The sequence below is a fragment of the Diabrotica virgifera genome, chromosome 4 (assembly GCF_917563875.1).
Source record: "Diabrotica virgifera virgifera chromosome 4, PGI_DIABVI_V3a".
Lineage (NCBI taxonomy): Eukaryota > Metazoa > Arthropoda > Insecta > Coleoptera > Chrysomelidae > Diabrotica > Diabrotica virgifera.
Window position 1 is genome coordinate 109,235,698 of NC_065446.1, and position 14,511 is coordinate 109,250,208.

At 38.0% G+C, this 14,511-nt stretch overlaps 1 protein-coding gene across 2 annotated transcripts in view; it reads right to left on the reverse strand.

Moving 5' to 3' along the window:
- LOC114331839 (uncharacterized) overlaps positions 1 to 14,511 on the reverse strand; it is a 62,156-nt gene that overhangs the window by 7,504 nt on the left and 40,141 nt on the right. For both annotated transcript variants that reach the window (XM_050648350.1, XM_050648349.1), the window contains exon 5: positions 10,776 to 11,126. In XM_050648350.1, the coding sequence (XP_050504307.1) occupies positions 10,776 to 11,126 (351 nt within the window). The remainder of the gene's footprint in view (positions 1 to 10,775; positions 11,127 to 14,511) is intronic.

The following is a 14,511-nucleotide window of genomic DNA, read 5'->3' on the forward strand; positions in this document are numbered from 1 at the left end:
GCGTAGTCTACATTTATACATTCAGTGTTGTCTGGATCTAATAATATAGCCGGCGTTAGATAAACAAACTTATTCGTTAAATTATGTAGCTGTTGAAAACGCTCACGAATTTCTACAATAACTCTATCTAACGAAGAAAACAGATTTCGTCTCAACTCATTTTCACAACACAAGTTAGCACCTCTAGTTCCGTCATCAAAAATATGCTTTCTTGTTATGCGCCTCCGAGGTATTACGGAAATTCCAAGTTCTTCACACATATTTTTGCATATCCTACAGCGCCATTTGCCCATTCCTCTCTTTTCTCTGTCAATATCATCTGCAAAGCATTTACTTTCTGAGCGCACAATATTATGTCAAGTGCCCTTGTTTGTAAATATTTTTGTGCATCATTCACTTCATGTAGCACCGGTTGCCATAGGCCCAAAAAACAAAGAAAGGAAAATGATTGCATCGAAACTAGTAAAGCACCTGCATTTGTCCTAGTGTTTAAGCTTTCACCTGTCTCTGTAAGTTTTTCCAAAGTGACGAGAATGTCTTTGTAATGATCCCATGTCACATTTACGGCATTGCCTCTTGCACTCCACCGCGTGTTTTGAATCCTTCTTTTGCCTGTAGCTGCTATCAGAACTGCCCAACGATGTGTCGATGAGAAAAAAATAAGAATAGCAACGTTCTAAATTGCCGAAAAAAGTTGTGCTGATTGATAGTCATAAACGTGGAATTCCCACAAGTCAGAATAGACGTTGTTGCCAATCGCTACAAAATATCATTCAAAGAAAAGGAATTGCCCCGAATTCGTCACAAAATAAGTAATGAAAAATTCCGTGCTCCTTTCAATCGGTTCGAATTTGTAGTTGCGATAAAAATATAAAATAGTTCAAATATTTACAAAATATTTTTATTATTTATTGTTAAATTTTGCCGCCCCCTAAAAAGTGCCGCCCAGGGCGGGCCGCCCCTGCCGCCCCCACTACGCTACGCCACTGGATCGTATAAAATGCATGAAAACTTTTAAATATCTTGGCCAATGACCAATGGGATCTACAACATGAAATAAAAACCCGAATACAAATGGCAAAACAAGCTTTTATGAAATTCAGACCGTTCCTATGTAATCAAAACCTAAATTTCGAAATACGCTACAGAATGATAAAGTGCTACATATGGTCCATCTGGTTTTATGGCATGGAAACGTGAACATCAATTAATAAACTTGAAGCATTTGAAACGTAGTCATTGAGAAGAATGATGCGCATACCGTGGGTGGATAGAGTTCGAAACGATGACGCCCTTAAGAGAGCCGGTGTGGAAAGAGAATTCTTTGGATTAATTAAGAAACGCAAGATTAGTTACCTTGGGCACATATTAAGAGGAGCAAAATATGAAATACCACAGTTAATCCTACAATAAAAGATCTAAGGTAGGAGAGGAGTCGGCCGCAAACAATTATCCTGGTTAAGGAATATTAAGGAATGGACAGGAATACACAACACAGGCGAGCTGTTTCACGCCGCCAAGAACAGAACCTTAGTAATGAGATAGTCACCTACGCACTTTCTTGTATAGCATGTTAAGAAGAAGAAGAATTATTCTCAAACTCTCCAATCCGCACTGAATATGTGAACAAAGAGAAATAAAGACAAATCTGAAATTTTTGCTGAACATCTTAAAACGGTTTTCCAACTATTTCCTGCAAACTTCCTTATTAGATTACACGAGAATAATTTTTGACATTTTTATAAATTTAAAATTTTTTTTTGATATACTGCATTTTTACAATCTACTCTAAACACAAAGTAATAAGTAAATAGTCTGAAAGTAAATTAACGTGAATTAGGTACCATCCAGTGACGGTTCTCTAAGTATTATTCTTTATTGTGGTAGGTCGTCTGGCCATATTCTCTTTAGTCTTCTTTCAGCAAGTGGTTGGGTGAATAAATTATTTATCAAGTCGTTGGTGTGGTCAGTGGTGCGATTTTGATATTTTATTGAACGATTTTTTATTAAGTCCTTGATTAGTGGGATGTCCAGATCATTGTGGAGTGTCTGGTTGGATACATACCATGGAGCTTTACTTATCATACGGAGAATTTTGGATTGGAATGTTTGGAGTATCTTCGTATTTGAAGGTTTACTGCAGCCCCATAGTTCTATTCCGTAAGACCAAACTGGTATAAGTATAGCTTTGTACAGAAGCAGTTTATTTTCAAGAGATAACTGAGACTTCTTGTTAAATAGCCAGTTCATATTTTTTAGTTTAAGATTTAATTGTTTACGTTTAATTTTAATGTGCGTTTTCCATATGAGTTTTTCATTCAGATGCAATCCCAAGTATTTGACAACTGGCTTGATGGGAATCGGAGTATTATTTATAGAAACTTGAGGACATGTAGATTTTCTGGTTGTAAAAGTAATTTGTACTGATTTGCTGGCATTAACATTTATTTTCCATCGCTTGAGCCAGTTTTGTAATTGGTCTAAATGATTTTGAACTTTTTGTGATGCTACATTAGGGTCGACATCCACTGCTAAGATTCCCGTATCATCGGCAAAAGTAGCTAATAAGGTATCATTTCTGGTTGGAACGTCGGCTGTAAATATCAGATAGAGAAATGGGCCGAGAACGCTACCCTGTGGTACGCCAGATTGGATGATGTGGTAATTTGAGAAGTTGTCTTCAATTTTGACTTGGAAATATCGGTCAGTCAGATACGATTTTAGAATAAAGTATAGTTAGTCTGTCATGTGTAATTTTAGTTTATAGTGGAGACCTTGATGCCATACCCTATCAAATGCCTGTTGTATATCGAAAAACACTCCAGCGCAAAACTTTTTTTCTTCAAGAGTTGTTTTAATTATATTTACTATTCTGTGGCATTGTTGTATGGTTGAGTGTTCACGTCTAAATCCGAATTGGTGTTGTGGTATAATTTCGTTTATGGGGACAACTTGCTCGATTTTATGTAATAGTAGCCGTTCTAATACTTTCGACATTATTGGGAGTAGGCTTATCGGGCGATATGAATTTGCTTGTGTTGCGGGTTTACCAGGTTTCGGAATCATAGTAACTTGAGCTAATTTCCATTGTATTGGAAAATAGCGAAGACGTAGTATGCTGTTGTATATTACTGTTAATAACACCACTGCTTTTCTCGGTAGCTTCTGAAGTAATTCTCCTGTTATCAAATCATAGCCAGGAGCTTTCTGAAGATTTAGCATTTTTATTTGTTGTCGAACCTCTGTCGGAGTAAATGTTGTTAGAGGAAGAGATAGTTGACATTAATTTAAAAATAGAAACATTAATTTTACCTACAGAAGGTTTTCTTAATCGCTAGGATGTCAGGTCACGGATACAGGAAGAGATTAACATTTTCAAAACCAGAGGGTACAAGAAGTATGGGACGACCACGAAGAAGATGGATTGATGATGTGGAAGAAGAGCTAAAGATTTTAATGGTCAGAAGATGGAGGGAAGTTGCCAGAAATCGACAGGATTGGCGATTTCTTTGCGAGCAGGTCAAGATCCACAACGGATTGTCGAGGCACTTATGATAATGATGAAGGTTTTCGTAACTAAATGTTAACTTATTTAATTTTATTTGATGCAGCAATTTTATTAACCAATCTAAATTTATCTGCTCTTAAAATAATTGTAAACACATTTGAAAACTCGAGTAATACACAATAGTCTTCTAACAGCCCTTTTTATTCCCTTACAGCCCCTATCTGGGGATGATAACCACATAGAAAAAGCAAAGATAGCTATGGGGAATTGAGCATTATACTCCCTATCATCTTAGCTGCTAAAAAGACAAATTCAATTAAGACTGTACATGTCAATTATTCGGCCAGTTGTTACATATGGAAGTGAAACATGGACTCTACATCAGCGGGAAATAAATAAACTGCTGGTATTTGAAAGGAAGTTTCTCAGCTGGTCCCTCAAAGAGATGAATTAACAGGAGAGTAGAGAAGTTAAGTAGAAGACCCTCTGGTCTTCACTGCCACATCTCCATTCTACGGCACTGTTCACATCGCCAATATATAGTCAACCGACCCGATATTATCTACCAGCTGTATCTATCCTACACTCCGAGTACAACCAGAAAATGCTATCCCTCCTTCATCCTTTTTCCCACTAAACCTACACCCCCAACACAAAAGGTAAAGGTGTAATTGTACCGTGCCCAGGCCTGCATGGCAGTTGTGTGTCTAAATTGAACTGTCTCAAACGGTCGACTGGGGGAACCAGGCCACACCCCCTTTCATTTAAGGCCTTGTACCGGCACAGGGAGCGCTGCTGGTATGGACAGTTTATTTCTCCCATACTCGTGGGATCAATATGGAACCATGCAAAAATTTAAAAGATTTAACCCTAGGGGTCCCGCAGGAGAACCCAACAAACAATCAAACTTCCACTGAGACTGTTCGGCAGAATCTGGAAGAACATAATCCCATCACATCGGGTAATAAAAATACTGAGGACGCAATGCGGACTCCTTTAAAAGATGCTGAGGATGAGGTTTCTCGGCCAAAAATACCTGGGGCACAGAGAAGAAAGCTTCGGAAAATGGGAGAACAGGGAATTGACACTTCTAAGGTCAAATTACCTCCTAGACCTCAAAATAAAACTCCTGGAAATGCCGAAATCACACAAGCTGTCAAGCGGACTGTGTCTGATAGAAGCACTCCTGAGGAGAAATTAACAAAAAAGAGCAGAACTGCTGCTGCCTCTTTCAAAAAGCTCAGCAGCAACTACAAAGCAGCTCTTACGGGAATAAAGACGGCAATAATTCCCAAAGAATACCCAGACATATCTGTAACGGAAAAAGACGTTGGGGCAATAAAAGAGGCCCTAATTAAACTTATCGATGAGGTTCCTTGCGCACCTCGTTACGAAGGTAATCGGCTCATGGATGGATACTATGGGTTGATATGTGCTGACGAGGAGTCCTTCAAGATCACAAAGGATTTCTTGGAAGAAAATACGGAGTGGAAGGTCGTTAAGGCTGAGGAACTCCCAAAATCGAAGCGTGTACTGATGTACCTTCCAGAGACTAAAAATGAGGATCTGAAAGTGCCACTGGCACGAATTGAAAAACAAAATCCTGAACTAAGGACCAGTCGTTGGGCAATTCTGAGTTCCAAACCAGCAACTGACGGAGGACTGCATGTGAGTCTCCGAATTGATAAGGAGTCAGAGGCACAGCTCGAAAGGCTTCAATGGAAGCCTTATTACCTTCTACAGCGAGCAAGTATTATACCGTTGGAAGAGGGTAAAGCAAGACAGGCTGGGAACAATGGGGAACCAAAACCTGCAACGATTACTTCCGAACTGCAGGAGGCCGAAGGGGAATCTATGCAGGTGGAAGAAATTACAAGAGGGCCTGTTAGAGACCCCAAAAATGAATAAACTGCAAAATTAAGATCATACAGATCAATTTGCAGCACAAAAAAACAGCTTCGGCACTTTTGTGCCAGGAAGTAGCTGAGAAAAACATTGATATGGTGCTTATTCAAGAAGCGTGGATAAATGAAGGTAAGATACGGGGATTAAATGTTAAGGGATGGGAACTAATTTTGGGAGTACCTGACAATAAAATCAGAACTTGTATATTTTGTAGATCTGACCTTAACCTGGTACCAGTTATGGAGCTCTGTACGGGAGACATGACAGCTGCCAGAATTAAACTGAATTGCAATGGGTTGGTTACAGAGTTGATTGTTGCGTCTCTTTACCTTCCTATTGACAGTAAAGAACAACTTCCAGGGACTAACCTAGAGAACCTTCTAGAATACACCAATGATAAGCATACAGAACTTATCATTGGAGTCGACTCCAACGCCCACCACATCATTTGGGGAAGCAGAGATACAAACAATAGAGGTAAGTTACTTTTTGAGTACCTTTGCACTACTGAACTTGATCTTCTGAACAGGGGTAATAAGCCCACCTTCAGGACATCAAGAGCAGAATCACTAATCGACCTAAGCCTATGCTCTATGGGGATTGGGAACATAATATCTGACTGGCATGTGTCGGATGCGTTATCCTTATCGGATCATGCATACATATGCTTTGAGATAAACTCAGTCAAACCGGAACCAAGGTTCTATAGAGACCCTAAGGTGACCGATTGGGAATCCTTTAAGAGGGATCTTGGAACAAGGGTACGGAATTATCCTAAAAGGCCAAAAAACAATGTTGAGGTTGAGATGGCAGTAGACTGGTTGCAGCATGCAATAGTCGTCTCATATGAGGAAAACTGCCCGTTAAAAGAAAGTCACCCTCCCAGGCAAGTAACTTGGTGGAATAAGGAGCTGTCTGATCTCAAAAGAGAAACAAGACGGCTCTTCAATAGGGCGAAGAAATCAGGTGATTGGGAAGCATATAAGGCTAAACTGAAAACCAATCCAATAATAAGAAAATCCAATCCGCTAAGGAAAGATCCTGGAGAGAATTCTGTGAAAACATTGAAAGTGTACCTGAAAGCGCCAGGGTTAAGAGAATCCTCAAAAGAGGATTAACAAACCCAAGTCAATGAAATTGCCCAATGGGAAGTATACGGACACAGAGAAGGAGGCTGTAGAGCATCTTTTAAGTGTTCACTTTCCAGGGTCGACGCAATTGACTGCTAATAACAATCATCAAGCAAACAATAGCCCAACCAAAAGGGACTGGCTGACCTCTGACGAGATCTTTGGTTCCCACAAGGTCAGATGGGCTATTGAAACTTTTGAACCTTATAAAACTGCGGGACCGGATGGTATATTTCCTAAGCTTCTCCAGGAGGGTCTGGAAATAATCATGGGTCCCCTGATCACAATATTTAGAGCTAGCCATGCTCTGGGATACATTCCCAAAGCTTGGAGAAGGGCAAGGGTGGCGTTTATTCCCAAACCAGGAAAAACAGATTACACCTTAGCAAAATCCTACAGGCCTATAAGTCTGACCTCATTCATGTTAAAAACCATGGAAAAAATCTTGAACGAACACATCAAGAAAAACAATTTAAATGAAAATCCACTGCACCAACGGCAATGGGCGTATCAGGCAGGGAAATCAGGTGAAGCCGCCCTGCACAATCTAGTGTCGGAACTCGAAAGCAGTCTGCATCAGAAAGAAGTCGCCCTTGCTGCATTTTTAGATATAGAAGGTGCATTTGATAATACCTCAATCGAGTCTATACAAAGCGCACTGGTGAGGAAGAAAATCAACAACACAACATGCAAGTGGATTATTCAGATGCTTCAGAGCAGAATAATATCCACAGATACGCATGAAGATACCATAAATCTGAGGGCAACTAAGGGATGCCCTCAAGGCGGTGTATTGTCACCGTCATTATGGAACATAGTTGTCGATGATCTGATTCATGGGCTAAGCGCCCAAGGAATCTGGGTTCAGGGTTTCGCAGATGATATCGTGATAGTAACTAGGGGAAAATTTCCCAGCACTGTTGCGTATCAGATGCGATATGTCCTTCACTACATAGAGAACTGGTGTCTGAAAGAGAACCTCTCCGTGAACCCTTCTAAAACTAAACTGGTAGCCTTTACAAATAAGAGGAAGCTTACTGGACTGAGTGAGCTGAAATTATTTGGAAAGGTACTGGAAAGAACCAATGAGGTTAAGTATCTAGGGGTAACCCTGGATTCGAAACTCAATTGGAATACTCATATTACCAATATAACCAATAGGGCTAAGCGACTATTCTGGAACTGCAGACGAGTTGTAGGTAAAACCTGGGGATTGAAACCAAAGGTGATATGTTGGTTGTACACATCAGTGATACGACCGACAGTTACTTATGGGTCAGTACTCTGGTGGAGAAAGACGGCTTTGCAATCTTGTGTGACCACTCTCACCACCCTACAAAGACAAGCGCTTCTAAATATAACAGGAGCCTTGAATAGTACAGGAACGGCTTCATTAGAGGCTATCACAGCTCTCCCTCCGCTGGAATTGTATATTTCGGCGGTAGCCTTTATGACCATCCTGAGGCTCAAAGCAAACAATACTTGGAGGCCAAATTATGTATTGAATAGCCACACAAACATTACTGGGACTATACTTGAGGAATACATCTTTATGATGAACTTAGATATGATGACACCAGAACTAATCTTCACTGAGAAGATTAACACAATTATACCATCTAGAGAACAAAAAGTCCCAAACATTAATGGAGACTTAATATGGTTCACTGATGAATCTAAAACTGCCCATGGTACTGGATCAGGAGTCTTTGGGCAAACATGTAACTATAATAAATCTTACAGCCTAGGTCAACATACAACGGTGTTCCAGGCTGAAGTTTTTGCTTTGGTGGCCTGCATTGATGAAATAATTGATGAGGACCCTAAAGCTAAGAGAATCAACATTTACACAGATAGCCAATCGGCTATTCTGGCTGTAAAGAACCCTCTCACAAAATCAAAACTGGTGAGAAACTGCAAAGATCTCCTCAATAACCTGGCAAAAGACAACAAAGTGTCTTTAATATGGGTGCCGGGTCATGAAGGGGTGCATGGGAACGAACGAGCAGATATGTTAGCGAAACAAGGCTCGAGAAAAACTTTTGAAGGCCCAGAACCTTTCTGTGGCATCACTAAAGATGCTATGAAAAACGAGGTTCAGAAATGGCTGATAAAGAATCATCAAAATAAATGGAGAACCACTCAAGGGCAAATCCAGACTAAAAAAATAATCAAGAATATTGATAAAAAACTCTCGAACAGTTTGATGAACCTCAATAAACGAGAGATCAAAACGGTCACTGAAATGGTGACTAGACATTGTCGTTTAAGAAATCACCTATACAAACTAGGTAAGGTGAATGAACCATGGTGCAGAAAGTGCGAAATGGAAGAAGAAACTGCCATACACATACTATGCTATTGCAGTGTGCTAGGTGATGTAAGGCAGAATTTCACTGGTCAAATGAGGTTTGAACCAGAAGAGATCTTAAAACTACCAATAAGAAAACTGTTGGCCTTCGTTGAGGCCACAGGACTTATTAAAGTTTAAGGAGAAGAACAGGGTTTGGTACAAAGGTCTTATGACCAAGTGCCAGAGACTAACGAGTCTCGCCTGAGTTAAGAAGAAGAAGAAGAGAAGGTGCCGTAATGCTGAATTGGTGACTGTATAGTACATACTGAAAACATCGTCAGACATATAAAAGCTAACCGGATAAGATGGGCAGGTCATGTGGTAAAATCAGAGGAAGACATAGCGTTAAAGACAATAGGCGTAACCAGGGGGTGGTTTTGGGAGTTATAACCCCCCTTTAGATGTACTTTGAGCTCTATACGCTTAACACCATTATTATTCCATACTCCCCAGAGACCTTTAAGTAGACGTAACCCCCCTTAGGATCATCCTGGTTACACCTCTGTTAAAGACAGTGTTTTTAGAGAAACCAGACGGCAGAAGATCAGTAGGCTGTCCCAGAAAAGATGGAAGAATGATGATGAAGCCGATTTATCTAGGATTGGGGTACAACAACGGAAAATGGAAGCGCAAGATCGTAGAAGATAGAGGGCTATACTGGATGCGGCAAAGACTCATCCTAAGTTGTAAAGCCAGTCAAGAAGAAGAACAAACCCCTTTTATTGACTCTTACCCATATAAATTTAATATTTTTTTTTTTGAAAAGAGTCAACCAAGTCCTTCCTTTTTTTACTTCTTACAATTTGGCTGTGATAAAAATTAGTTTACAAACCAAAATGATAATCTACAGGTCGGTTGTAGAACCAATTTTGACGTACAGATCTGAATGTTCGCAAATGACAATGAATGAGAAGAAAAAACTGGTAGTAGTAGAAATGGACTATCTAAGAAGAGTGTGTCGGATATATACATAGACTTGATCGCATCCTAAATGAAGAAATAAGGATAAGAACAGGAGGGATCTACAATACCGTAGATACAATAGAATCCAAACAGCGTTTATGGTACGGGCATGTAATGTGCATGAATGAAGAACGATGGCCAAAACAGGTCTCCAACTATGTTCCATGAAATAGAAGAAGGAGAGGAAGACCAGCACTGGAATGGAGAGGGATCAGAGGAACAATGAGAGATAGAGCCATACATGAGGAGGACCGACCGAAAAAGGTGGAGATAAAAATGCGGGATGCGGCAGAAGCTGTAGGACCCCCGTTAAACGTATATTATATACAAGGTGTCCAGAAACTATCCCGACAAATGAAGACCGGAGATTCTTCAGATAATTTTAAGACAATTTAGCCCTATTCACCTAAGGGAGCTAGAGCTCTTTGAAGATGGCGTCTGATAATTAGTTTTTCTTAAATAACTCCAGAACGCTTCTATTTAGAAAAACGAAAACTGGTACGCTTATTTAATTTTCAGAGATAAATCGATTCCATCAATTACAAATTTCTAGTACCGGTCATAGGCGCCCGTTTTGAGTAGGGCCACGGTTATTTTATCGCATAACTTTTTTGTCTTTAACTTCTGAGCATTTCTGATACTGGATTATTAAATTGTGAGGTATTTTAGTATTAAACGGTACTCTTGCTTTAAGTCACTAGGATGCATCGTTTTCTAGAAAAATCGATTTGAATATTTTTCGTTTGTTGAATTTGAAAAAAAAAGAGCTCTAGCTCCATTAGAAAGCATTTTCGGACTAGGTGAATTGGGTAAAATTGTCTTAAAATTATCTGAAGAATCTCAGGTCTTCGTTTGTCGGTAGAGTTTCTGGAAACCCTGTATATATATAAAATGTTAAGCATAAAAAATAGATTACCTGTGGTAGCACAATATGACAGCACAACTTCTTCCGAGAACGGTATCGTCGATTTCTTCGAACTTCTTGATTACAGTGAACTCCTTTTTCTTGTTCTCATTCTTAAGTCTCTCCAGTAAACTATCCGGTTCAAACTCCTCCTTGAACTCAATTTTGTCTTGGAAGGCTCTTTGGGTTTCGAAGCCAGCTTCTATGGTCTGATTCGGAACGTCGAAATTTGTGAAAACTTTGTAAATATTGTCGAAACCTCTACCCATTATTCCTTCTTCGGTATGACCCAAGTCGAAAGTGTGAAATAGTTCGTGAAGAACTGAACCGAGAGTTGTAGAGAAACAGGCTCCTAAAGTGCCTCTGAAATAAGAATAAACATTCGATTTAAGAGGATAAAATTAAATGTTTTCAACAAAACCTATAGGTGGCGCGGCTGTAAGTGAAGTTACTTTTTGTCATGTTGGTACATTTGCTGTTAAAGTAATACCAACGAATAGTCTTTATCTATATAGTACATTCTTTCGCGGTTTTTGCTGTAAATTTTAAAGAACCGCTTGGATTGACATGGAATTTGGCACACACATAGCTAATATCGAGCCCTTTCAGGAAAAACATCGTAACCAGCAAAAGTGGAATTTTACAGGAGGAGGTTTTTTTAATTAATATTCGTACAAATCAATATTAAAAGTAAAATATTTTATATTATATTATTTGGTAGTGTGCTTTACAAATGATAACAGTAATTATGTTGTATGTTTGTTTTTTGTAATAGTACTGGTACTTACGATGTTTTGTTTTTCAAATTTTTCGTTTAAGTGTCACTTACGATTTTTGTCGAGATAGTTATGATGTTCCTTGTGTTCAAATTTAAAGCATTCAACTTACCTAAGATTTATGTTAATTGTGTTTTATTTGCTGAGAATCAATGATAAACATTAAAATTATTAAAAGATACATTTATTAAAAAAAGTTATAATCAAAAATCAACGTCACTTGTATCCTCGTTATCTGTTTCCATCAAGCAGTCTGTAATATCACCACTGTGAGGTAATAAAAGGAAGTCATCTTGAAACTCTACTGGGATAACACCCTTATCACTTATATCACTTATATTATGAGTTTTTTAAGATCTAAGTACTTAGCTGACGAAATTTTGAGTCGGTTATTGTAAAGCTGTTGGGGAGCAGTATTGTTACTATTACGATTACGGCGTGTTCTTAAAGTTTCTTGCAAATTTATAGTTTTCAGTTCACTATTATCGAAGAATCCATACTTTAAAATGAAGCTTTGTGGGTTATCTTTATTAAACATGGCTATGCGAAGTTTACTAATGTTGATCTTGAATTTGTTTGGTATTAATGTTTCAGAGAAATCTTTCCAATTTAAAAAATTAGAAAAATTCAGTGACTCAGTAACATAGTTAAAAGGATTCGTTCTTGAATTCCGTATAATCGTTGGCCATTCTTTTGGAGACCACACAGTTTTGCGACGGCTGAAAAGTTCAATGCTACTATGCACGGAGTCTACGGGCATCATTGTATGACCTGGTAAAAGAAATGTTATTTTTATATTTTTTATAAATTCACTTCTTTCGATAAAATAGGACAGCATAGCCAGCATTGCTTTGTTACGATTCTGTCCGGAACAGCTGTCGCAATATAAATAAATTGTTTCATGTGTGGCCTCGAGATCTTTCTTTTTTAAGTACATGTAAACTATTGTACAAATTTCATTGCAGCCTCTTTTTGCATCTGATTCGCCCCACAAGTAACAATAAACATTTGCAGAACCGCTCTCGTAAAATGTTTCATTATAGAATGCGTATTTTCTACAATAAAATAAATTTACACTTTCTCCATGAGGAGTATTTAGCACCTTCTCCAGATCAAAGCTGACACATAGCACAGATCCTTCCTTTGAAAGATTCTGGTCTTTCAAAAAAATTTCAAGGCACCTTTCTTTATCTTTAATGTGCTGATTGAAAGATTCCGTCTTCTTTTCTTCCTCTTGTTTAATGCTAGGTAGATATTTTATCTTCTCACAAACATTACACTTGTCTTTCTTTGGTAGATGGAAACCAATATGAAAATCTGACCGAAATATTTTCCGAAACTTACTAAGTGAGACAATTTCAGTTAGTCTTTCGCTGTCAACAAGATATTTTTTGTATAGTCGATATAAGTTTGTAACGTTCTCAAACTCCGCTGGAAGATATAATTTATTACTTTTGTTCCCACAATAATGCGAAGGAACAGCCGGTAGTTGTTTAATGTATTCCTTTACCAAAGAGACTTGACTGGAGAGGAATTTATTTTTAGGGCTTCTTTTCCCCCGTTGGTCTTGTTTAGCAATATTATTCATTAGGGCATTTTCTTTTGTGTATCTTAGCGTCATTTGGGAAACATTAAGTGTTTTGATTAAAAATTGTTGGCAGACTTTTACTTTTTGGTTGTTGTATGGAATATAATATTCCATAGTTTTTGATCTTCGCGTAGACTCAGCCTTTTTTCGTTTAATTGGGGTTTCCACCATACAGGACAAGATCCAATCTCTTTGCCTTTGTGAGCTTGCCATACCCCAATAGTTTTCAAAAAACAAAACTCTATCTTCTTCACTGAACTTTTCAGCACATTTATTACCGCATTTTTTATTAAGACAAGGATTGGGTTGTACTGCTTTATTTTTTCCAGTGCATTTTTCAATTCTCCTTGAAACCTTTTTCGGTAGTGCCTTTTGCTTTCGGATTCCTCTCTGTCCTATCACTAAAAGATCTTCATTGGGTGGCATACTTTCAAGGTTCTCGGTATCAGAGCTATCCTCTTGTTCAATTTCTGGATTCCATGATATTTCTGAGCTATCCTCTTGTTGAATTTCTGGATTCCATGATATTTCTGAATGTTCAAGATGACTACTTAGTGGAGCGACATCAGTATTTAAACAAGATTTTGTGTTATGTGTAGTTACAGCATCCGGCAATGATGCTGAAGATGAAGATGATGAATAATCTACAAGTTTGCTGATATTTTGTCGTGTAATTTTTGGAGAGCAATCCGGTACATTACTATTAATCCACTTCTGAACACGTTCATATGTACTATTACTTAAAAAATCTCTTTGTGAGACGGTTTCATTCAATCCAAGGGGTGGGTCTTCGTCCATTTGATACTCGTTTTTTAATGCATTTGAGGATAATGCCATATTCAGCATTCTTGCACTTCGGTTTGGCTTTTCAACCTGAAATATAAATTATTTTCTCGTAGACAAAAAAATATCAGGAATATCCAACACACATAATTTACGTCCTCATTTATTATTATTTATTTATTTACGGTATAAGTAACCCAATTTATAATAAATATAACAAACACCTGACCATAAGCATTTTTAAAGACATTTGGAAATAAAAAATTGGTTACCACTTCGGCTCAAGAAAAATAAATAGATTTCTCAAAGAATTGTATACGATTATATTTTTTTTGTTTCCAAGTAGGATTTGCTCTAAATTTTACATAGGGCAGCGACAGGCTAATTGGATTGTACGATAATGAAAATACAAGATCACAAAAAAACAATTTGTTCTCAGGTAATTTAAGTTGAGAAAGAAATAGAACGACTATTTTAGGTAACGTTATGAATTTTGCAAACTTAACAGATGAAGTACATATCTTTTGTCGTGACATTTTTCACTGTAAATCGGTTTTACGTATTGATTAAAATAAAAACAAACAATAATTAATTCACAATA